The 23,842-nt window shown below is 34.8% G+C and overlaps 2 protein-coding genes, 1 long non-coding RNA gene and 1 pseudogene across 3 annotated transcripts; 1 reads left to right on the forward strand and 3 right to left on the reverse strand.

Moving 5' to 3' along the window:
- The first annotated feature begins 3,460 nt into the window (after window positions 1-3,460).
- On the forward strand, window positions 3,461-3,919 carry LOC143599818 (F-box protein CPR1-like). Its single transcript, XM_077077683.1, has one exon. It carries the CDS (start codon window positions 3,461-3,463, stop codon window positions 3,917-3,919), a length of 459 nt encoding a protein of 152 aa, XP_076933798.1.
- Window positions 3,920-9,417: 5,498 nt separating this feature from the next.
- LOC143599814 (uncharacterized) lies at window positions 9,418-10,090 on the reverse strand. The gene is made up of 3 exons (XR_013147357.1): window positions 9,949-10,090; window positions 9,738-9,808; window positions 9,418-9,704 (listed from the first exon to the last, which is right to left on the reverse strand). It is a non-coding gene; the product is annotated as an uncharacterized LOC143599814 (long non-coding RNA).
- Window positions 10,091-16,604: 6,514 nt separating this feature from the next.
- Window positions 16,605-17,162, reverse strand: LOC143599815 (heavy metal-associated isoprenylated plant protein 2-like). Its single transcript, XM_077077682.1, has 2 exons — window positions 17,070-17,162; window positions 16,605-16,997 (listed from the first exon to the last, which is right to left on the reverse strand). The coding sequence occupies exons 1-2, from the start codon at window positions 17,152-17,154 to the stop codon at window positions 16,675-16,677; spliced, it is 408 nt and encodes a 135-aa protein (XP_076933797.1). The 5' UTR covers window positions 17,155-17,162; the 3' UTR covers window positions 16,605-16,674.
- Window positions 17,163-19,759: 2,597 nt separating this feature from the next.
- On the reverse strand, window positions 19,760-21,754 carry LOC143599816 (heavy metal-associated isoprenylated plant protein 43-like; annotated as a pseudogene).
- Window positions 21,755-23,842: the final 2,088 nt, after the last annotated feature.

Raw genomic sequence — 23,842 nt, forward strand, 5'->3', positions numbered from 1 at the left:
GGAAGGGGGTATCATTAGTAGACTCCTCTTGCCTAAGAAAAGCAATTCGTACAAATCCCAATCAACCGCGGGACCCGTTTGCTTACCTGGAGAAGTTTGCCAACGTGATATCCTTTATTAGGCCAAAGCGTGCTATTCCAAACGTCATATGTAAATCCAAAGTATTTTCATAAAACGACTATAACTATACTAAGGTTAGGTCAAACATTAAGACTGTTGATCAGACCTCGAGTCTGCTGAACTGAATCAGACATTAAGTCTGCTGATCAGACCTCGAGTCTGCTGAAATTGTAACAGACTTAAAGTCTGCTGAATAATATCAAATAGGTACTTATGCATACCTATTATGAATATAGGTTAATAGCATACTGAAGCCAAGGAGGTTAATATTTCCTACTGATAAGATAAGGTGAACACGTTAACCTTTTACTGTCTGAACTGATTTTACTCTTGTAATAGACTGGTTATTTATTACAAAGAGTCTGATAAATGTTTGCATGAGATATAATCTCTAAAATCATTATAATACAAAATAGATAATAAAAAGCAACTCAAACCGAATACACATGTGTCAGGATCCAAACATAACTGATAATTGGCATACAAAACCAAGTCAGTCATAACCGGTTCTCCAACAGGGTTATATAGCCTAAGGGAAAGTTGTCTCCGAACAGGGGCTATATACTCGGGGAACCTTTGAATTATGTGTGTAAGGCAGTGGTACAAATCCCGGGAATGGACAGACGTTCCTGCTGAGATTGTGAAACAGAAAACTATGTTTATATTTAACGACTGTTATAAATGTTTTATCGAGTCAAACGTTTCACCAGCAAATAGCTGACGTGTTTTTCCCACTCTTGCAGGTAATTAGATGATAATAGATGATTTACAAGGATTGGAGTCATAGAAGGTCGCTCGAGATGGCTCGTTTTTGAATATTATAAAATCCTTGTATTATTAATATCACTGTTTTGTAAAACTGAAACTTGGGTGTTTATTTCCCGAGTAATTTTGATAATGTAAATTAATATTTTAATATTTAAAGTCTTCCGCTAAAATATATATTTACAAAACAGGTACCAACTGCTGGTCACACTCCTAGGCCCTGGATTGGGGTGTGACACCACCCGGTCTATCAATTGGTCATATCATTTGGTAACGCAATATCTGGTGCAATGGGATGGTTTGCCACCTACATCTGCTACATGGGAAGACAAGGCAGTGCTACTGCAATCTTTTCCTACTCTCCACCTTGAGGACAAGGTGAATGTTCAAGAGGGGAGTAATGTTGTGAACAAAGAGGCAACCGGGAAATTGGCGTCATAAATGGGTCAGAACCAAGTTAGAAAGAGCCACCGTTCCACTAAAATTCCTTCCAAATTGTATGATTGCCAATTGAATGCCACGTCAACCCATTAGTAACCAATTATATTCTATTATATAGAGGGGAATGTATGAGAGTGATATCACGAGTATTTTGTGAGTTTGTTATGATTTCTTTTCCCATCTAATTCTGTAATTCTCTTTCCATCTTATTTCAATAAAATTCCTCCCTTTCCCTCTCAATTCTCTGTTTGTGATTGTAATTTCATATATCAAACCCCTTCAGAAATTCTTCAACGATTTTTAAAGGTAATACGCATTAGTTCAAGTACTAATAAATACTAGAGCCCAGGTATTCTGGGTTCAGATCCAATATAGATTAACAGGGACTAAAGGATATATGACAAAATATGCGAATCAGCCTATGTCCAAGTGTCAAGTTTGTTGCCACTTTATAAAAGGAAAAAAAAAACTGTACCTATATATATTTAAGGAACTAAAAAAGTCTTGATAATTATGTGATATCAAATTCATTTGTAAATTTGATGGACATCTACATAGTAGATTGCATTAATGTTAGAAAATTGCTTAGATCCTTCCCTTATTAAAGTCGTTACATAATTAATCTCACATATTAGTTTTTAATGAAAATCATTTTAAAAGCAAACTACAAAAAATTATAAACGTGTAAGATATTATATTACTTTAACTGGGCCACTTGTATTCCTCAAAAGATAAACAAAGTCAACGCACCCACATGCTATAAATCCCACATCGTTTCTACAATAAAAAGTTAAAACCACCCCTTGTTCTCCATTTCCATACCTAAAACATAACACTTCAGCTTAAATATGTCTTCATCAACTCAATCCAAAATCGCCATGGAGAAAACAATTGTTTCCACCATGGGGTCCGTTGCCACAGCCGCAATGGTTGCTCGCAGCGTTGCTCGTGAATACCTTTGCCTGCTGAATTCCAAGACTACCTCTATTTCGGCTCTAACAATCGTAAATTTTTGAAACCTAAAAACCGACCCGTTTTTATTATTATTATTATTACCGGGACCATTGTCATTCATCAATTATTTATTAATCATTTTGGTCACTAATCTTTACGCGTCTATCGGTTTTAATTTCGTTTATTTAATAAAATCATATAATTATCACATATGTGCAATACCCGCCCTTAACATGTGTTTTAACCTAAATTGACTATCCATGTTAACCCCAAGGACTAGATTGCAAAATTTTCAAATAATATTTTTCCTTCTTTCCCTCCTCCCGCCGTCGACCATACCCCCCCCCCCCTCCTTGCTTTCTTGATCCCTAATTCTTGCCGGTGAAACCTCCCCTGCCACGTCACTCTAGTGGTCCTTCTTTTGTAACCGACTTCTTCTAGAAGGTCTTTGGTAGTAATTGAGTGTAACTGATTTTGTTTGGCGACATCGAAGAGACCAAGTAATCTCTAATACAAATATCACAAATAGATAGTTACTAATTATTGGTTACAAATTCTAACAAGTGGTGAAAAGCAAAACACAAGATGTAGAGCAATTCAGGTTGTTTAAAAAGCATCCCTTTTTAGTACAACATAATAAAATCGAGTTCTAGCAATTAGGCAACGAATTCATCATCATCATCGTCGTCGTTGTCCTCGGTAAATCCTATCAATAGCAAAGTTATGATAGGGTCTGAGGAGTGTAAGATGTACCAATACCGAAGCATCCATTTACAAAACTAACACAACAAACATTAAACATGTCTAATTTCTTGAGGCAAGAAAGGGCAACTTGATGGAACCGACAGCAAGCAGTACGTAACAACATTGCTATTTTGTATTCAGTAACCGCGTATATTTTGTTTAGCTAACACCAATACTAGAAGAAAATCCCTTTTGGTATATTGTAATGCATTATTATTTTGTAAAACTAAAAAAACATGCCAATGTATTAATGTAAGGCACATGCAGAACTTATTAATGGTACAAAATAAATGTCATATTACAACCGAGAATTATCATCCCTAATTACTCATTCTTTTCAATTGGGCTTGGGCTGTAATATTATTATTTTCGCATATACATATATAACATACGCTTACGTTCGCCGGTGCACCTGGAGCTAGCTATTAGGGTTTGAATGGCAGAGCTTGTGTTTGATGCGGTGGAGCAGATACTGGTACGTTTGGATGCGGAAGATCTAATTCGATGCAAAATCGTATGTAAGTCATGGCGATCTCTTATATCCAGTCCAAGTTTTGGTAAACATCACTTGAACCATTCTCACAAGAGTGATCGTGACAATCGTCAACTTGGACATAGAAGGATCGGTTCCTTGGCAACTTTAGATGAAGATGAGGAGTACTTTTCCCGCAATAAATCATTTATTATTGGCTCATGTAATGGTCTGGTATGCCTTTCTACTATGGACCTTGAGTTGGTAGTGACCAATCCTTTGACTAGAGAGCTCAAGAGACTGCCAACGCCGCCCTATGGGCCTCATGACTGCTTTAGATACGGAAGCCTGGCATTGTGGGGTTTTGGTTATGACTCTTCCGCCAATGACTACAAGGTTGTTGTAGGCTTCAGGGAAGCTTAAGAGGAACTGCGGGCCGTCTTTCATGTCTTGACATTGAAATCAAATACTTGGAAAGCCATCGGAGAAGTCAAGTATATGTGCTTGGATGAAAGTAATGGTGTCTTATGTGGGGGAGCACTTCATTGGTTTATGAGTGCTGGATCGGGAAAGGAGAAAGTCATTGTTTCTTTGGATTTATCTACAGATGAATTTAGAGAAATCCCTCAACCTACACATGAAGAATTTGAATGCGACATCGATGGCGGTGTAAACAATTGCATGCTGGGGGTTATAGAAGAATGTCTATGCTTATACGACAATTCGGCTGCCTCGTATAACGATTTGGATCCTTTGCCTTGTAGGAAATGGGTAATGAAAAACAACAAGTGGGAGATATATGATGATAATTGTCACACCCCGACCACGACGGAAACGTCGGGGTTTAACCGATTGTTCATCGCACACGACACTATTAAGTGACAATATTTAATCAACTCATTTAAATTCATAAAAACACAAAGAGTCACATAACTTGTTCATACAATAACCAAATTCAAATCATAGTAAATAATATATTGTTTGTTTTGCTAATATCCTAATAGTCTCGATAACGTTTTTTTTTCTTCAAGTCCTCGAGTCAACCTAAAGTCAAACCTGTAACATTGCATAAATAGATTTTGTCAACACAAAGGTTGGTGAGCAATTTCATAGTTTTTGAACAATAGATATATAATATGAAATTCCACAACTTGTATACAAAACAATAAATAATAGCAACAATTTAGATAAATGAAATCGTTAATAAGAATACATTAACGACACCTTTCTATAAGGGGATGCCAAATATACTCAGATTTTGTATGAAATCGTTAATAAGAATACATTAACGACACCTTTCTATAAGGGGATGCCAGATATACTCGGATTTATAAATCAACCATCCAAAAGTGGTAAATACATTAGCACTTAAGCATATAAGCATATAAGCATATAATCACCAAATCGAGCATTTATTTAAGTGAAGTATACAATAAAGTTTGTGGTTTACGACTCAAGTATAAATCATTTGGATTTGAATAAGTTTGCAATGTCACCCCCAAAATATAAAAGAGTGAAAACGGGGGATGAAAGTACTCACATTCAAGTAATAAACTTGAAAGATTTGATGATTTGGAGATTAACCGGAACGATGAGTTTAACGAACGAAGCCTAAAGGAGAAGTCTTGTATTAGAAAAGTTGTCTTGGAAGTCTTTAAATGAAAATAAATGATAAGAAATATAAACAATTTAAAGTTTAAGGTTTAAAATGTAAATATTTAAGAAATTATAATAATAGTCCTTTAAAAATGTAAGTTTGCTCGAAACCGGGTTAAAGTATCTAGCCCTTAATTTTACTCAACCTATGTTAAGTAATAAGGTGGGTAAAAATGCAAGAAAACAAGTCCCTTTATAATATAGATACTAAAACGAGTTTTAACGAGTGTTCGGGTGGTCGGTTCGGGTCTTGGTGACTTGACCAAACCCAAAGTCAACTTTCTCAAAATAATAAATGTATGAGATAACTCAATAAATCTTAAAGAGACTTAACCAAGTATGTAGTTCTATTGTTTTAGAACTAACAACGTCCGTTAATCGAGTGTTCGGTTTAGTCGGTCCAAACTTTGTTATAAGATCAAGTTGGATTCAACATTCCGAGTACTTTGTGAAAATAATTAAAATCAGTTTATAAAGTATTTTTAAAGAAATATATAAGCTTTAATGGTTAAAAACACACTTGTGTGTCTTAAGCGAGTAAACTTGGTTTAGTTCGGTTTGGTTCGGTTTTTATCTTGGAATAAGGCCAAGAATGGTTACCACATGTCCAAACATCATAGAACTTGTAAAATAATTTATAAATAATAATACCAAAGTTTTACATACAAAAAGTCAACAACAAAGTCTTTAAACGAAAGTTCGGTTTTCGGTTCGGATCTTGTTTCGGGATAAGACCAAGGTTAGATTATACAAACCCATAACCATGGAACTAATTAAAATGATTTTAGAAACTCAAATCTTACATAAAACATGTTTATACAACTATTTAAACAAACTAGTAAACAAGAGTTCGGCTTCCGGTTTGGAGCTATTTACGGAATAACCGAGGCTAGTCTCTACAATCCCATAACCATGGAACTCAAAATGTAAAATAAAACTAAGATGAGCAGAAGTTAAACAAGTATAACTAGTTTGATAGTTAGATGCGGAAAATATATATAATCAAGGACTACTACGAGTCCTCCATGTAGCTTTGTCTTATGGGCCGGACACTTAACCGACCGAGACCCGAGAAATACCCACCGAATGTACAAAGGGTGCTATTATATATATGTTGTATCACAATCTTCAAGTATAAATAAGTGTTAACAAGTTGATTATAATGTAAGACTATGGTTAGTTTGACTTTGAAAAGTCAAACTGCCAAAAAAAATATGAAGAACACCTTTGAATGCTTGAGAATTGGAAGAGAAAGAGATGAATGAGCAAGGATTAATGAAGGGGATAGGTGTGTATATATAGAGTGGGTTGAAAGGGTCAAGCATGGGGTGTGATATCAAGGTTTGCATGCAAGAGGGGTCAAGACAAGTCACAAAACAACAAAAAAATAAAAAATAAAAAAATGGGCTGCTGGTCCTGCTGATCTGCTGCTGGTCAGCACGTCGGTTCGCGTCCGGAAGTTCGTTTTTGATGTGTCTTGAGCGTTTTAAGTCCGTTTTCGAATCCGTAAAAGGGGTTTTTCAAATTAGACAAGCGGGAATGTTTTAGTAACATAAAATCCAATATTTTATATATTTGAAATGTTCGGGATATAAATCGGGTCGGTTTACAACATAAAAACAAATACAAAATAAATACAATTTAACCCGAAATCGAGGATTGTCACAATAATCATTGTGAGAGCAAGCATGATATTGCACACTTGGTGGTAGTGGTGGTGGAGGACTTGCCTACTCATGTGTACAGTGTTGATGATGGTAAACACGTGTCCATTGCTGGGCGCAATATGCGTGCTAGTAGATATGTCAAGAGTCTCGAATCCCCCCATCCCTATTTTCATAATTATGAGGGACACGTCAAGGTTCGATCTAAATATCCATTTATGACGTTATGTATGCGTATATTATGCTGATGCTAAAATGTCCTAATTTCTGTTTACATATTCGTGCAATGCAACAGGGGCAGGAAGGTTATGAGAGTGTTGAAAGCAGTGCCAAGGGCAACGCAAGGAAGCGAAAGAGGAATAAGAGAAAACATGTTAGAAGGTATAAAAAAGTAAAAGTTATGGGCTTTTTCGGGTCAACTAGTATTCTTAAAACAAACATCCTAGGATGGAAACCTAAGTACAGAACATCATCCAGACGACACCTTAAGATGCCATAATTCTCAATTCAGATTGGAACGCCAAACTGCAGTCGGTTATGGTCAAGTAAATCATTTAGTTTAATTGATTTTGGTAACCTATGGGTGGGGCGCAGTGTGTAAGTTAGGCTTTTGATCAGTGAAATGTTAAAAATCTTTGATTTAGTTGTTTATTCTGAGCTCATGTTTTATTTGTAATTTGATGCCATCCGAGTCGTATTCTGTTCTATGATATATGACATGAAAGCCGTCTAATTTTATATTATATGTTTGCCTATTATAGTACTTGTATGCTAAGTTGTCATTCTTGATTTTCCTTCAAGTTGAATTGGGTCCAAAATCAAACTTGCCATTGGTTTAACTTAATGATTGCAAATGGGTTGGGTGGGTCGAACGGGTCATGGGCTGAAACGGGTTAGGGTTGGAATAGGTTAGGGTCAGAACGGGTCAATTGAAAAAATGGTTGTTTCGGTTTGGGTGGGAACAGGTTAGTGTCGGAACGGATTTCGAGGGGTTTTTTTTTTACAAAGATAACAGCGGAAACATTTTAGTTTTTTTAGAAATTATGATTTTTATTTATATTTTGAGTTATGGTTTTTTATTTTTCTGAGGGGTTTTCTACTAAGATCAAAAACCCCTAAAAATTAAAAAAAAATAATAAAAAAATCATACCTCAAAATATAAATCAAAAACAAAAAAAAGTAAAAAAACTAAAATGTTTTATCCGTTGTCCTCGTTCAAAAAAAAAACCCCCTCAAGAAATTAGTCGAAATCAAAAAAATCGACGAAAAGAAACCAAAACCGAACCGAACCGAACCGAACCCATCCTGTGTGAAAACTTGTGTCGGCTCGAAACCTGTTCCGAGCCGAAACCTTCGAACTCGTTCCAATCCAAAACCCGTTTTGTGCCGAAACCTATCCGACCTGAACCTGTCACATTTTCTTAGGACACTAACCCACATCGACCCATTTATTTAAATTTGTTGGCCCATTTTGACCCGAAGATGAAATTTCAAGTGACCCTTTTAGTTAAAATAGATGACTCAAATTAACCCATATAATTTCTAAATCTTCTATAGTCTATTTGTTTAGTTGTTCACTAATGAGTAATGAATTTGTTCAGATGAAGCTGTTGGCATTCTGCATAGTGCTAGAGCGTTCATTTGTTCAGATGAAGCTGTTGTGGTGAATATGATGATTCTCTCATCACCGCAACTTGACCATAAACCATCGATAAAGTTAAGGAATCCTGATAACATAACTCTATGATAGCCACCTTGTAATATTCTTTCGTCGGTAGCTTCTTAGAAACCAAAGACCACTTGAATTTGACTCCATTGTACACATCAACAAACCGATCGCTGATTTCAGTTGCAACATTGATGTTTTTCTCGCTAGGGTTTTTGGTGATCTTCAAACGTGGGACTTCAGGAGAATTTCGGGAGCTTAGGTATTGTGCTGTGGCGTTATACATTTCGTTTTCTTGAATTCCATCGACTTCGTATATCACCATGGTCAGCTGTCCGAATAAGTTATTGATGAAACTGCGGAAGCTGAAATAAAGATAGTCTTGGAATTCAGGAGCTAGGCAAGTAATCATGAGCAACGCTGCGAATGACCATCAACGCTGCGGCAACGGATCCCATGGTGGATACAACTGTTTTCGCCATGGCGAGTTTCGATTCAGATGCCATTTTAAAAATGTATTGGTAAGGAAATGAAGATGAGGGGTGGTTTTGGTTGTCTGAAATACGTAAATTTTATAGTATTGGGGGTGGGCTCACTTTGTTTACTTTTCAAAACTTCTCATGCACTCTCATTTCTATATACTTCCTATGGACTCTTTTATATATACAACTAGTATTTAGTCCCGCTGCAACGCGGGGGGCGTAAGGCTGGAAAAAAAAATACAAATTACAATTTTAAAGATACTTTTTAGGCTCTCTGCCTATAACAATAACGTCTGATGTGAAACTGACCAATGGTCTAAAATTTGCAAGGCACCTTAGTTCTATCACCATGCTACATAATACACAATATAAAGTTTACATAGGTTCCAACATACAAACAGACACGTTCATTCTTGCTACCAAGACTCATACAATAGGTTACAAAACTTTTAAAAGATAAATAACAAAAACAAATTGTGCTAAAATTACAATAAGAACCTCTTCCATTTTGTCCATGTCAAAGATGTCTCGACTTCACCATTCGTGTCGTCCCAAATCTATAGAACTGTTGTCTTAAAATGCACATATTTCACACCATCAAATTGTTAATAAAATTGGGTTTTACTAACTTAAAAGGATGATGAAGCAAGAAAGTGTCTAATGTTTTCTCCAAAAGATCGCTTTCTTAAAGACCTCATTATGACACCATTTAAGTCAAACATAATCACTTTACCTTTCCACTCAATAGAAGCCAAAGATAATCTGCTAACAACTCTCCCTTAGGTTACACAACTGGCAGTACCTTATGGCATTCAGGAATTAAGAGACCCCAAAAGTGAATACCCTGGATAATTAAAACAAAAGGTTAACTTTCAACACAAACTCACCAACATGTTTTCTTGAATAATATATGAATATGAATCTAACCAATCAATATGCATAAAATATGTAAAGATTACAGTGACAGGTGAAATGAATATATACCTCATATGGATAAAGTTAGGATGTTTCCCATAGCAGCCCCGACATTCCTCTCATCGCACCAAGTACCTTTAGAAATTTTAAAACATGCATTACATACTAAGAAATGAAAATGGTTTACTAAGCAGATGCAAATAATCACATCTCAAACTTGCATTTTTAAGTTGCAAATCTAATTATATTTGTAGAATATGCAGAAGACATATTAGTAAAGAATAATCCCAAAATTACATCTCACGTTTTTCCACAAACTACTTCCATGGTTTCACCAATTCTTAGATTCAAATTGGTATGCTTAGATGGATTATGAGCCCATGTTTACATAAGGCTGAAATCATAACTTGAGGCTCAGATCATATTCATGGCTGCAATTGTGGTTGCTTGTTTCCAAGCACCACAGTCACCATGCCAACAGTCCGTCATCATCATCGCCCAAAAAACAACCCAAAAGGTGTAGCACAATCGTGAAAGCATTCCGTCTAACACCTTATGTGCACCGTACCTAGGCTCAGAAAAACCATCACAGCCTTTCTAAAACCCAAACAGACAGACGTGCACTTCATCGAACACCTCATGTGCACTGCGTGTAACGTAACAATAGACGCTACACACCTCATGTTCTTAGCAAGAGGTTTCATGTGCTATTACAAACACAAATAAAAAGGTCAAAAATAGCTACACACATGCCGAATCTCAGGAAACCATCATCGCTTCAACAGTGGCCACATAAAGGCCCCAAATGAACAGATATAACGGGAAAAAACAATACAACAAAACACAACAATCAGCCTCATACAATACCAAATAAAACATCACAAACAGTAACTTATAACTTTATAAGGCATCATTCATTAAGCATTCCATATTTAGGGCTAACCACATCAGTTCTAGGTTTTGACGGCCACCGAACCACTGCCGCCACTTAGATTTAGATGGAACAACACATGCCACAACCTCACTAACGGACCCCTGTTTCATAAAACACCGCCGCCGTCACGCTGCCGCCATCTAGGGTTTCCAAATGGAACCGGCAACAGTAGGCGTGCGTACAGTTGAAGACGACGGTCACTATGGCAGGTTTAAAGATGGTGGTACCGGAGCTCGAAGACGACGGTCACTATGGCAGGTTTAAAGATGGTGGTACAACCTCTAAAGCTTAAGAAAGTTGCAAATTAATATATATATAAATTAAACTTCTTAGGGAATTAACATACACTCGAGGGGATATATCTTACTAATATATTAAAGTAAAATAATGTGGACACATGACATCTTTTTAAAGTGTCCACATAATATGATACATAAGCTATTTCTAAAATTAAACCCTATTTAAATCTATTAAATTAATTTGCTATATTTATTATATTATTTTTAAAATTTCTAAATTAAATTTTCATTAACTCTCATTTAATGTGATTTCCCGTTTAATGTTTATTTATTTATTACGTTTTTTAAACTAATTTTTTAAATACTTTATTTTAAAATATTATTATTATAAAGATTCTTTTGATTTGCGTAAAACAACTAACATATGCCTAAACTATTAAAAGTCTATTTTCAAGCGTGTGTACATCTAAATACCTAAAATTTGCCTTATATGAAAATTTAGTGAAACTTGGCTTGACTCGTGATTTATTTTACCATTTTAAAACTTTAAAGTTATCCTTTCGTACCATTGAATAATTAATATGGGAAAACCACTTATGTTATGTACAATGAGATATTTGAAGGTTTTATAAACAATTTCTGTATTTAATCTTTTTTCAAATTTATATATAATGTAATATTTAATTTCATATATTAGAAATTGTTATACATTCATAAATTATACCATGTATATAAACATTTTTAAATTGATGCTATATTCTTTATTCAGCCCGTAAATTGCATGGGTTATTAACCTAGTTTCCACATAAATCTGCATCTAATCACGTATAGTGTTGCATTTTATTATGTATATAATTAATCCAACTATCGTATTAAAGCAACATATAGTTTCTATATGGCCTTTAATTAAGTTATCCACATAGGATTCCAGCTCAACAATTTTCAAAATTATAATTTACATCTAATAAGCTATTTATTTTTAATCTACCTATTAAAACTATTAAAACAAAATAATTCTTCCATAAGATATGTTATTATGAATCCATAAGATAAAAATATGTTGTATTAAACATATTTTTAGACATATAAATATATTTTAATATGCTTTTGAGACGGCAAGGTATGTTATTACGTATATTATTAAATTTTACTTTTTTGTTGTATTTTTTAATCACCCGTGTATTATACGCGAATACGCGATATATCCTAGTTACGTGTAATATTACATAACATATATAAATAATTACATACAATATTATGCAATTGATGTAAATAATTACATGTGATATTATGTAATATATGTAAGATATCATGTATCATGTTACGCAATGTGCAAACAAAAAGGTATCGTATGTGTATAATTGCGTACGGATGCACGATTATGTAAATAGTTATATACAGGGTAATCGGGACATATTTAAAAATATAGTTATTTTTATAAAAAAAAAATAAATAACAATTTTTTATTGTTATTTTGGGATCTTAGATTCGGTTTAAAAAAAACTAGCTATTTTTTCGTTTTCTAAATACTTATAGAGTCAATTTTTTTTGTCCAAATGACGTTTTTGCCTCTCGTTTGTTTTGTATAGGTATCGGATGTGTTTGTTTAATTACATCACTCAGTAATACTCTTTAATCTCTTATTTAAAAACGCTATTTAGCAATAGCATCCAAATGTGGTCAATCACAATCTTTCGTTAGCGTTGAATAGGCGTCAACGAACTTAACATTGTTGCAATAAAAAAAAATAGTTTTTAATTGGTTTCGAAAACTGTTTTCATGCAATCTAGTTCCAATCCAATCCGGTTTTAACCATGTTGACCAATTCCGAATCAGTTTTAAAACCATTCCGGTTAATAAAGAAAGTTGGTTATTTGTACACCTCTGTTAATTAAGTGGTAGTCTTAATCCAGTCCAATTGCCCAAGCGACCCATCGGCCATGGTAAGCCGAACATGGCAAAGAGTATTTTAAATTTTAAGCACGACAAGCATTTTTTATATATATTTTTTTCTTTTTAAAATTTTCTTTTTGTTACATACTTTCATCATTTGTTAAGCCGATATATTAATTCAATGAAATGTTTAATGATAGTTCACACACTCTCATTGGATCGCTAACTTTGTTGTCGACATGACTTTCCTTAAATATTGTGAAGAGGTACGTATTCATGAGACAAATTAAGCCTAGTCAAGGTTAGTGCAGCTTAAAATCATCAACTAATTTGAAATTTTAAACTTAGAGTTGGTTCAAGTAAAGTTCAAGCTAGCTCGATTCATTCGGTTTAAAAATAAAACACTTTACTTGAAATAGTATCCGAGTTCATGAACGGGTTGTGATGAAGGGTCACGAACATCCCCAAGATACAATGTCGATTGCTAATTATCTTATGATGCTGACGAGTGACGTAGGGAAGCCGTTAAGCGAGTTAAAAGATATAAATGCATTGGCTTAACCAACTTAATTTCATGGAATTAGTTGACTATGGTTACTCATATGTTTGCAGTTAGGAGGAGGTAGAGGATGAAATTACGAGAACGTGGGCGAAAACGGCTAAGAAAACGGAGTTGAAACGAGAAAGATATGAAGAAAACAAGAAAATGAGCAAAAGCTCCACCGTGGCCCACGGTCAACATCGTGGACCACGGTCAACCTAGCTCCAATCAGACAGTTTTCACCGTACAGTGGTCATTTTATACAACGTGGATGGACCGTGACCCACGGTCTAGACCGTGGACCACGGTCCGGGGCGTAGGGCCACTTGCATGTCTTCTTATTAGGCCGTTTTTTGTTGCCTTTTCACATACCTTTTCACTTGGGACGGCCTAAAGGCGATTTTGGAAGACAAGAACACTATTTTGGGTCATTGTATTCATTTGTTTATGTTTGGGATTGCTAGTAACAAGATACTTGATGCAACAATGATCTCTCGAGCCATGAGTGGCTAGTTCTATGGTATTTCTCTCGGGATGTAAGGTTATTTGCAAAACACTTTTGTTTATTGTTCTTGAACTTGGATTGATTATCTAAATGTCAATGTTAGTATAATATGTGTTTGTGTGATTGTTTGTAGCTTGTCCATATTGTTTATATCTAGTTTTGAGCCATATGTTCTTGGTGTCGTTGACAATCGAGATTTAGTGGGAAGAACTAGGAATAATAGTATTGATTGATTGTTAAGTAACAACCTCGCATTCTAGGAATCTGATGTGCGTCGGATAACCCTATAACAATGACCCTCACAACTAAGCTTTAAATATAAAACGAAAATCCTAAACCACACACAATCAGCAAGTGTACCGATCGCAAGTAGTATAGACCTAGGAAGTTCGATTATCGAACACGTGGACACGTAAGACGCTAACGATTACTAACCCTAGACAAAACCTACCTTAGAATAATATTTAATTGATTTTTGATTTTTAATTACTTAACCGAACTAACCTAACTGACTGATAAAACTTACCAAAAATAGAAAACTTAACAGGGAACTAACTGTGTTAACTTATGATGGAGAAAAACGTCTACCTATGTCTAAATCAAATTGTAGGCCTGATAAGCTAATGGATTGAATGATATCTAGACACTGGTTCCTAAAGATGACACGACTAAGGATCGCTCGGGCTCACTGGATCACCTCTCAGTCTCACTCAACAAGCCTAAACTACTCAAAATCGGCTAAAACGACCAAACCGGGAAATAATTGCTAACGTGTTCTAATGATAGATCACCTCTCGGTCTCACCAACACTCGACCCTAATGGCAATGAATACTACACAACCAATGATAGAAGAACAATTCAACTTAAACCAAAATAGATCAACTAGTCGCTCAAAACACCTAAACCTAACAAGAAACAAACTCGCTCTCGCGCAATCCTTATTCTAGCATGCAAAGGCAATGAGACAACCCTAACTTCTTATCACCTCTCGGTCTCTAAGAAGGAGCCTAACCGATGTACTTAATCCAATAATCATGCAACAAAACCCTACGGTGGCACCTACCGCAAAAAAACCCTAAACACAAAGTCTAGAATCAAACAAGCACCGATCAATCAATACAAAACTAATCAACCGACACAAGGAGTTTAAGCAATGAATTTGATATAATTTCCTGCCACTAAACACAAGGAGTTTAAGCAAGGAGTTTATTATTTAAGAATGTCTAGGTTCATAAGGATTGATAGTTTTGAAGATTAAAAGATTGTAAAGAACGTTTGTTCTTGAACCTTTCGGTTCGTTTCTAACCTTTCGGTTAGATGAAGTCTATGAATTAATCAATTGTGTTTGAGCCATTTGAGTGAAGCAGTGGATTCGACATCATTTGATATCAAAGCTTTGGTTGTTCAAATGGCTCTACGTGAAGGCAAGTGTTTCCTTGTTCGAAGAGTCGCCAACCGAGGCATCGACAAAAACATTGGTGGTTCACATACTCGGGGAAGAGATGGGTTTCTATTTGCAGATCCGCCGCTAGAGGCATTAAAAGAATCCTTTTCGACTTACGGGGTGCAATCGTTGAAGGAAACTAAACTAGGGTTTCATGTCCGGGATTGAAACTTTGGGGAGGAGTATTATCCTTTCAATGATAGCAATCTATCTATCTATCTATCTTTAAAAAAAAGAAAAAAAAAAGAAAAATGTGAAAAACTAGCTTTTACAAGACTCGAGGTCGAGTCTTTCTTCAAGAGGGAGAGTATGATGCAAGAGCAATAGCACACATAATTTGAACTAATCCGATATGGTTAATGAGGTGGATTCATTGGAGTGAAGATTGGGAAATGAGTTACAAGATAATAATATGAAATTATTAGTAATTTTAATTCCCTTAATTTTGGCTAGCTTTTATTTGTTGCCTTTTTATGTGTAACAATTTTTATTATTTAAGAATGTCTAGGTTCATAAGGACTGAAAGTTTTGAAGATTGTAAAGAACGTTTGTTCTTGAACCTTTCGGTTCATTTCTAACCTTTCGGTTAGATGATGCCTATGAATTAATCAATTCTGTTTGAACCATTTGAGTGAAGCCGTGGATTCGGCATCTATCTTAATTCAAAGCAAGATAATTTAATGTCTAAGCATATTCTTGTAATATGTATTTCAAGGTAAAATGAGCTTTTAACATTGGAATTTCAATAACTAAACATGTAACATCATCCATTGGTTAAATACTTAAATATGAACATTGGGGCCTAGGCCGGAGACCGGTTCTAGACAGCCCAAAACTTTCAGAGTTTCAGGTCCATGAGTGATCGGGCCTAGCAACACAAAAAAAGTTAAATTGTCCATTCGTCTAAAACCCTTTTCAAAAATTTTATTTTAAAGCAAATTAAGCATTGAAATGATCAGATCAATTTTAAAAAATATATTAAAATAGTAGTGTAGACAATAACTAGGAAGGGATACAATTTTCACACCCTCTAGGTAAAAAGATAAGAAAATCTACATTAGTTTATACTCGAAAGGAGAGTATAGTTTCTAAAGGGTTTCTAAAGGGGGTATGAAACCATAATCCCTTTTGTCTCTTACAAAACAAATTGCATCGAGTAAAACTTGCTTTTTTATCCATAAATAATAGTTTTATATTTTATGAATATATTACATAACCGTACAAGTGCAACCCGGTTCCTACCACCGGTTCATATGAAGCATGGCCATTTGTTGACAAATAACACAATCCTGTGGGTTGTGGATATTATAAGGTTGAATATGAGTATTCGGGTCGGGCTTCTTCTCTTCGGGTTTTTTCTCCAGTGGCTTCTTTTCTTCAGGCTTTTTCTCCGGTGGCTTCTTCTCTTCGGGTTTCTTTGGTGGTGCCGGCGGAGGTCCAACCTTCAACACTTCAACAAATTTTCCGGTCTTCTTTGCTCGTATTATTATCTCATAAGGATCCACGTCTCCAGTTACTGTTAAAGTTCCTTTAGCTACATCAAGCTCAATATGATCTACACCTGTAATCGTTACCGTTACTGTTACCATTATTGTTATTGTAAAGTTACTGAACTATTAAATAAATACGTTACCATGAAGTCCAGACACTGCTTTAAGGATTTTCTTCTTACTTTTCTCGCCTGATAATTGTACCTTCAAAACCGTCCTTTGCACCATATGGCCTTCAAACAAGCATGCACATACTTGCACTCTTTATATATTAAAAATAACTACTAAATAATAATATTATTAATATTATAATAGTACAAAAGGGACACAAGAAAGTGTCATTGGATTGTTCACCGTCCCCTCTATATATTTCCAAAATCAACCATATTAGAATGTCATCTTGCTCCATGATAGATCCGCAAAACCACTTTTATAATTTATAATTAATTTTATCTTGTTCATTTGTTAGGCAATAGGTGTCAACTAGCCGAATTGGATGTTAAGAGGTTTTGGACTCAACTGGGTTCAAATATTCTTCTAATGACTGTATCCGAGTCAGAGTCTAATGGTTTTGGTATATTTGTGGTAATAGCTCAAGACTTAAGACCAATATTAAGGCCAATATGTTACCTCTATTTAATATATATGAAGGGTATGTAAGCCCAAAATAGTTTTAGGCCTTTTGCCATTGGCCCTATATAAAAGAGTTTGCTACTGCCTACTGACATAACACATCAAATCATTAGGCTGAGGGGTGTGGGGGGCGCGAGAGGGGGCGCGAGTGGGGGCTCCAGCCAATAATATTGTGACGTGTGGCAGAGAGAGAAACTTGATAAGATGGGTGTTGGTTGTGGTGCTCGCGCCCCGGGCCCTGGTGTGGAGGGGCGCGAGAGGGGGTGCGAGCGGTTTTTTTTTTATTTTTTTATAAATGTATTAAAAAAACGTATTATTAAAAAAACTCATAAATTATTTAAAAAAACACACATTAATTAAAAAAACACATTAATATCTAAAAAAAAATTAAAGTACTAAAAAAAAACATTATTCTTATTCTTCGGCTTGGTCTTCTTCGATCAACCTCTTCCGGATACGTTCCTTTTGTTTTTCCATCAGCATTTGGTCGACCGGATTTAGGTTACTGAAGTCTCTTGTAAGGAAGTCCAAATCTCTCATCTTTTTTTTTTCCTTTTTGTCATTAGAGACCACCTCCATGGTTTTGTTGAATTTATTGAGGGATTCAACAAGATCGGTGATGTTTACGGCTTCCCCCTCAGCCGGTTTTTTCCCCCTGGGGTCCCTTCCTAATGGCCGCCTCCTCGGCGGTGAAGACGTTTCCTCCCCCGCAACGTTTAGGTCGAATCCAACCCGGCAATCCGACCCGGCGGAAGTGCTATACGCTCCAGACGAACTAGTTTTAGTCCGTTTCGGCCCTACTTCCGCATCAAGGTCCGGCGCCACCAGCTCAACCCACTTAGAACACCTTCTCAACCTCTCCCACACCTTTACATCGTCCCACGTCTTCACCGTCCCATACCTCCGCAGGCACTCCTGCTTCCACTCTTCGACAGTGAAATTATAAACCGCCAAATCGTCACTGCCACTTGGTCTCATACGACCGGCGTTCCTGTTGAACAGATTAGTAAACAAGCCGACAAATTTTCTGATTTCGGTTCACCGACCCGAAATCATATCGGCGTTCCGCTCTGTACTCCCAGTCCGCTGCAAAATGCATAAATAAATTTGTAAGTCATTTAACTTTTTTATTTAACTTTTTTATTAAAAATCATTTTTAAAAACGTTAAAACAATTACCGCAACGCCGATCCTCAGAAATGACTATCCAAGCCCGACACAGGGCTTCCTTCTCATCCGATGACCACGGAGTGGTTTTCCGTTTCGTCCTTCCAGTCGAAGCCGAACCCGACCCGTCCGTTGCAACTTGTTTTTTTCCGGTGGACGCGTCTTCTTTGTCCCGCAGCTTCACCTTCTGGTTCTTGTGTCTCCGGAACAACAAAGTTAGGAGACGGTTGTATGTTGGATGGTTGAAAGCCGGATGATTGTTGCGACCCCGAATAAAACATCGGTTGGTCCGGTGCCGACCATAAATCGTCGTAACTGTAATCTGAATCTAGGTTTGGGTACCAATTTCCAGCCATGTTTTTAAAAAAAGGTTTGAAAGATGGGGTGATTTTGGGTTTTGGGTGTGGTATGTGATATTGGTATGTGATATTGGTATGTGATATTGGTTTTATAGAGAAAAAAATTTTTTTTTTTTAATAAACAAAGAGCCCAACGGCTCTATTTACGCATTCCCAGGCCACTTCACGCGTTATCCCAGCCGCTACCCCTCTTGCGCCCGCCTGGAAATCCGCGCTCGCGCCCCTCTCGCGCCTCGGTGGTGTGGTGCTCGCGCCCCGGGGCGCGAGGGAATGGCCTCACGCGCCCTTTCTCGCGCTCCACACCCCTCAGCCTTAATTATACCACAAAAACTTTCAACGAGAATTATATAATCTCATTTTTTATCTTGAAATTTTAGGTCTCCATGTTGAAAACCTATTTTTCAATATCTTATATTTTGATTTTTTTTTCTAGAAAAACAATTTTTGTTACTAAACACATGTTTTAATTATCTATATGATTTTCTCTTACAATGTGCTTGTGCCTTTCGGCCTTCAAAGGCATTGAAGCCGATCTACCTTTAAGTTAGGTATCAAAGGATGGAACATATATGTAACAGGACTAAAAGTCTAAAAATCATATGGTAATATCATATTTGTCCATTATACACAAACACTAATATAAATATCATACATGAATTATTAGTGTTCACAACTTCACATAATGGAACAAGTAGTACATGGATCATGAGTCATCTCATGAACAATGGCCACTGGTCCAGAAGTAACACAAGGGGGCGGCACACATATAGCGGGCTTCTCATCAGGTTTCTTCTCCTCAGGCTTCTTTGGTGGGGGTCCAATCGTCACCACTTCCGCACATTTTATGACCTTTCTTGCTTGTATAATTACCGCATAAGGATCAACATCTCCTGTAACCCTTATGTGTCTTTGACTACATCAATCTCAATCTTATCTACTCCTACGGTCAGTTGAAATGAAAGACCACAAAATTATATGTCTGGAACTTGTCAATCTTCAAAACAATTCCATGAGTTAACTAGGTATAAATGATCCTAGCGAAGCCCGCCCTTGTTCGTTTAACACAAAAGAGCTCGACTCTAATGTGCAATATCTAAAACTCAAGTTTGGCTCGTGACTAACATTACAAGATTGACTTAGACTTCGTCCTAGCTTATTATTATTTAAAAGTTATTTAAACATGCAGTATTTACGGTGACAAGAAAAATAACAAACTTAAATCGTTTAAATTATTACCAGTGGCTCATAAATTTTACTTTTTACATACAAATGTGTATGCTATGTAAAAAAATGTTAAAGCATTTCATTCACATGTTTTATTTTAAGAATTTTAAATGGTTATCTACATATGTGTTGGTTGTGTGTGGGATTAGGTGGTACCCCCGGCATGATTATCCGAAATCATATACGCGTTACCTCAACCATATAGTCATATAAATTTTTTTATTTTATTTTCCTTTTATTGTTGTCTACTAATGCTTCATTTTATTCATTTCATTTTGTATAAAACGTAAATTCAGTTGGATATGTAATTTGATGATTTTTTATAAAGAGAGTCATGTTATTCTACAAAAGGAGACAAAAATAAGAAACTTGAGAAGGACTTGTAGGAAAAAAATAATAAAAACTTAACGAAAAAATCATAACTCAAAATTTAATAAAAAAATGAAAAAAGTAAAAACACAAAAATGTTTCCACCATCTTCCTCGTTCTAAAAAAAGGACACAATGCTGAGGCAAAAATATCATTGAGTTTTTTTTATTTATCATTGTGTTTTTTGTTTATTTTCGTCATTTATTATGTTTTTTTCCTTGACACTATGGTTTTTTTTTTGATATTGTGTTATATTACTCAACATTGTTTTACTTTTTTTTTTCTAGATATTGTGTTATATTACTCAACATTGTGAATTTGTGATATTATTTATTATTTATTTTCGTTATTTATTATTTTTGTTTTCTCGGCATTGTGTATTTTCATCTTTTTTTAACGGAAATGACAGTGGAAACAATTTAATTTTTTTAATTTTTTTTTGTTTTTTTAGTTATATTTGAGTTATAGATTTTGTTTTATTTTTTAATTTTTTTAAGATTTTTTTTTTTTACAAATCCTTCTTACAATTTTTATTTTTGTCTCCATTTGCATTTTAACTTTTCACTAAACGGATACAAAATGTATAAACAGAAGAATGGAAATCATGGAACATACTTGCCCAACGGGTATTGTATTTTAATAAGACATAATTACAGAAATTGTCATTTATGGTTGTACCAATTTCGCACTGTCATTTATCTTCAAAATTGATTTGTTTTGTCATTTACATTTCCAAATCCAACAGAGTTTGTCCTTTAGCCCTAACCCTTTTTAAATTTCATCGTTAAGTTAGCAAACCCTCATTTGCATGCTAACTTAACGATGAAATTTAACGTGATTAGTGCTAAAGGACAAACGCTGTTGAATTTGGAAACGTAAAGGACCAAACAAATCAATTTCGAAGATAAAATTAACTCACTAAGATTACTTATAGACTAATTTTGGAGTGGTGTGGTTATCGTACTAAATAACATAAGAAATAGTGTAATTACCATCAAGATCAGAAACTGATTTCAGGATCTTCTTCCAGCATTTCTCACATGATAATCGCACCTTCAGTACCGTCCTTTGCACCATTCGCTCTTCAATCTCTCTATTATACGTTTATTTATGAAGAGAGAGAGGGAGAGATGTGTAGAAAAGAATCGGCATGCAGAAAAAGTTTAGTTTGGTGGTTGACCATTCGCCCTCAATTAATATTATCAAACACAGCTTCATTAGTTGTTTTGTCATTTTCTTAGATTCGCAAGATCATAATTCATAAAACCACTAATTTCTTTCATTGTTTATTTAATTTAAACTAGTTTCTTTGAAAATCTTCATATATGTTGCAACTGAGATTAATAAATAAAGACAGCCTAACTTGTTTGATATAATAAAACTCACTATTTTAACGTATGTGTGTGTGTTGGAAACTAGTTCATAAACAATTATTTATTATTTTTTTTGAACGGCCAACGAATCCTTCACCACATCGGGATACACTCATCATTTGATCCAGATAAAACCCCTCACCTAAGGCTAATGTCTATAAACACTCATCCGAAGGCACGACACTGTGGTGAGATAAAAACATGTTTAGTTCAAGGATATAACTAGTGAAAACCACATACTCGTCCAGTCTCTCATCTTCACCATGTTGCCTCTGAAACTAAATATTGAGTGTAGGAATCAAACATGGGTCATATGGAACACCAAGTCTCTCCCTTATCACTTTACTAGTAGCTCGCTGAAACTTAAACAATTATGACAGCCAGAAAAAAAAATGATAATTTATTTTTCCAATTTTTGTATCATAATTTATTTTTCCAATTACAAACCTTAAAAAAATAATGGTTTAAATATAATGGTTATTATTTGACATACTCTGTTATAAAACTAAAAAACCTAACATAAATTAGTTTGTATGTTCGTAATTTATTTATGTAGCATACACATCTTCAAAAACATGTGATATAGCATATACATGTGCAGTAAACGGTACAAAATTATGAACAAATTAGTTTGATAACCATTTATGTACATGCATAACCCACGTATTTGTAAGTTACAAAGTTTTAAAAATATGAAATATTAATTAATAAAAGGAGTATATGATTTATATTTGTTATTTTAGTTCTCGCAATAATTTAATACTATATAGCAAAATATATATATATAGGGGTACGTTCTAGTGAAAGCTCCTCTTAAAGAGAAAACTTAAAAACTTCTAAAACCATCTAAAAAACTATTTTTAACTTTAAAAAAAAAAAATTTTTGAAGTTTCTTTTTTTTCCATTATTTTTATATGTTGTTATAGATTCAAAAAAAAAAAAAAACTTGTCGGTAACCTCGTCGGTATAGCACGCATGTGTAATAGTGTGCATTGCATATATGCAAAAGTGTTTGTATTGCATAGAATACAACACTATTGCACATATTTGATACACACTATTGTATATATGCAATATAAGACTAATACACACATCGAATACACATTAGTACGTATTTGTAATACAACATTAACGCACATGTGCACCACATCGACTTTTATTTTATTATTATTTTTTTCCATATAATACAACACCACTACACATATACAGTACACAAATATTGAATATATGCAATAAAACACTATTAAACTCAAAAATACATAGTAATACACATGTGTAATACAACAGTATCGCACAGTAATACGTATGTGCATTACAACGGTTTTTTTTTTGTTTTCTTTTATATTTTTTGTGTGAAATATAAGAAAATATAAAAATAATGGCTAAATAGAATTTTAAAAATATTTTTTTATTTTTAATTAAAAATAATTCTTTAGGAGTTTTTTAGTTTTCTCTCTAAAGGTAAATTCTCTTGATCCTCTCCCTATATATATATATGTATATATTAATAACTGGTCTTAAAGAAAAAAACAGATCAGTTTTGAGCGTTAACGGATTTTCTAGGGACACCGCCCCAATTGCAAAAACAACGCTCAATACGCCGCGTATAGAGCTATACGCGGTGTATTCAGCGGTGTTTCTGGAAAACGCCGCCAATTTTGTTTTATTATGTTTTTTGTTTTTTTTTGTTTTTTATTTTGTTATTATTGTTATTTTTATTTATCATTATTATCATTATATATAAAATATTTATTTAATATTTAATATTTAATATTATTTCAGTGAAAACAAT

The sequence above is a fragment of the Bidens hawaiensis genome, unplaced genomic scaffold (assembly GCF_021521415.1).
Source record: "Bidens hawaiensis isolate Kalapana, Puna unplaced genomic scaffold, B.hawaiensis_p1.1 tig00052934_1, whole genome shotgun sequence".
NCBI lineage: Eukaryota > Viridiplantae > Streptophyta > Magnoliopsida > Asterales > Asteraceae > Bidens > Bidens hawaiensis.

What these genes read in the sequence shown, in the direction of transcription:
- LOC143599815 (XM_077077682.1), bottom strand. Translation starts at nt 17,154, where the DNA reads ATGGTGCAAAGGACGGTTTTGAAGGTACAATTATCAGGCGAGAAAAGT. An exon ending in AGCAGTGTCTGGACTTCATG is followed by an intron (nt 16,998 to 17,069) that starts GTAACGTATTTA and finishes TAACGATTACAG; the next exon opens with GTGTAGATCATATTGAGCTT.
- LOC143599818 (XM_077077683.1), top strand. Translation starts at nt 3,461, where the DNA reads ATGGCAGAGCTTGTGTTTGATGCGGTGGAGCAGATACTGGTACGTTTG.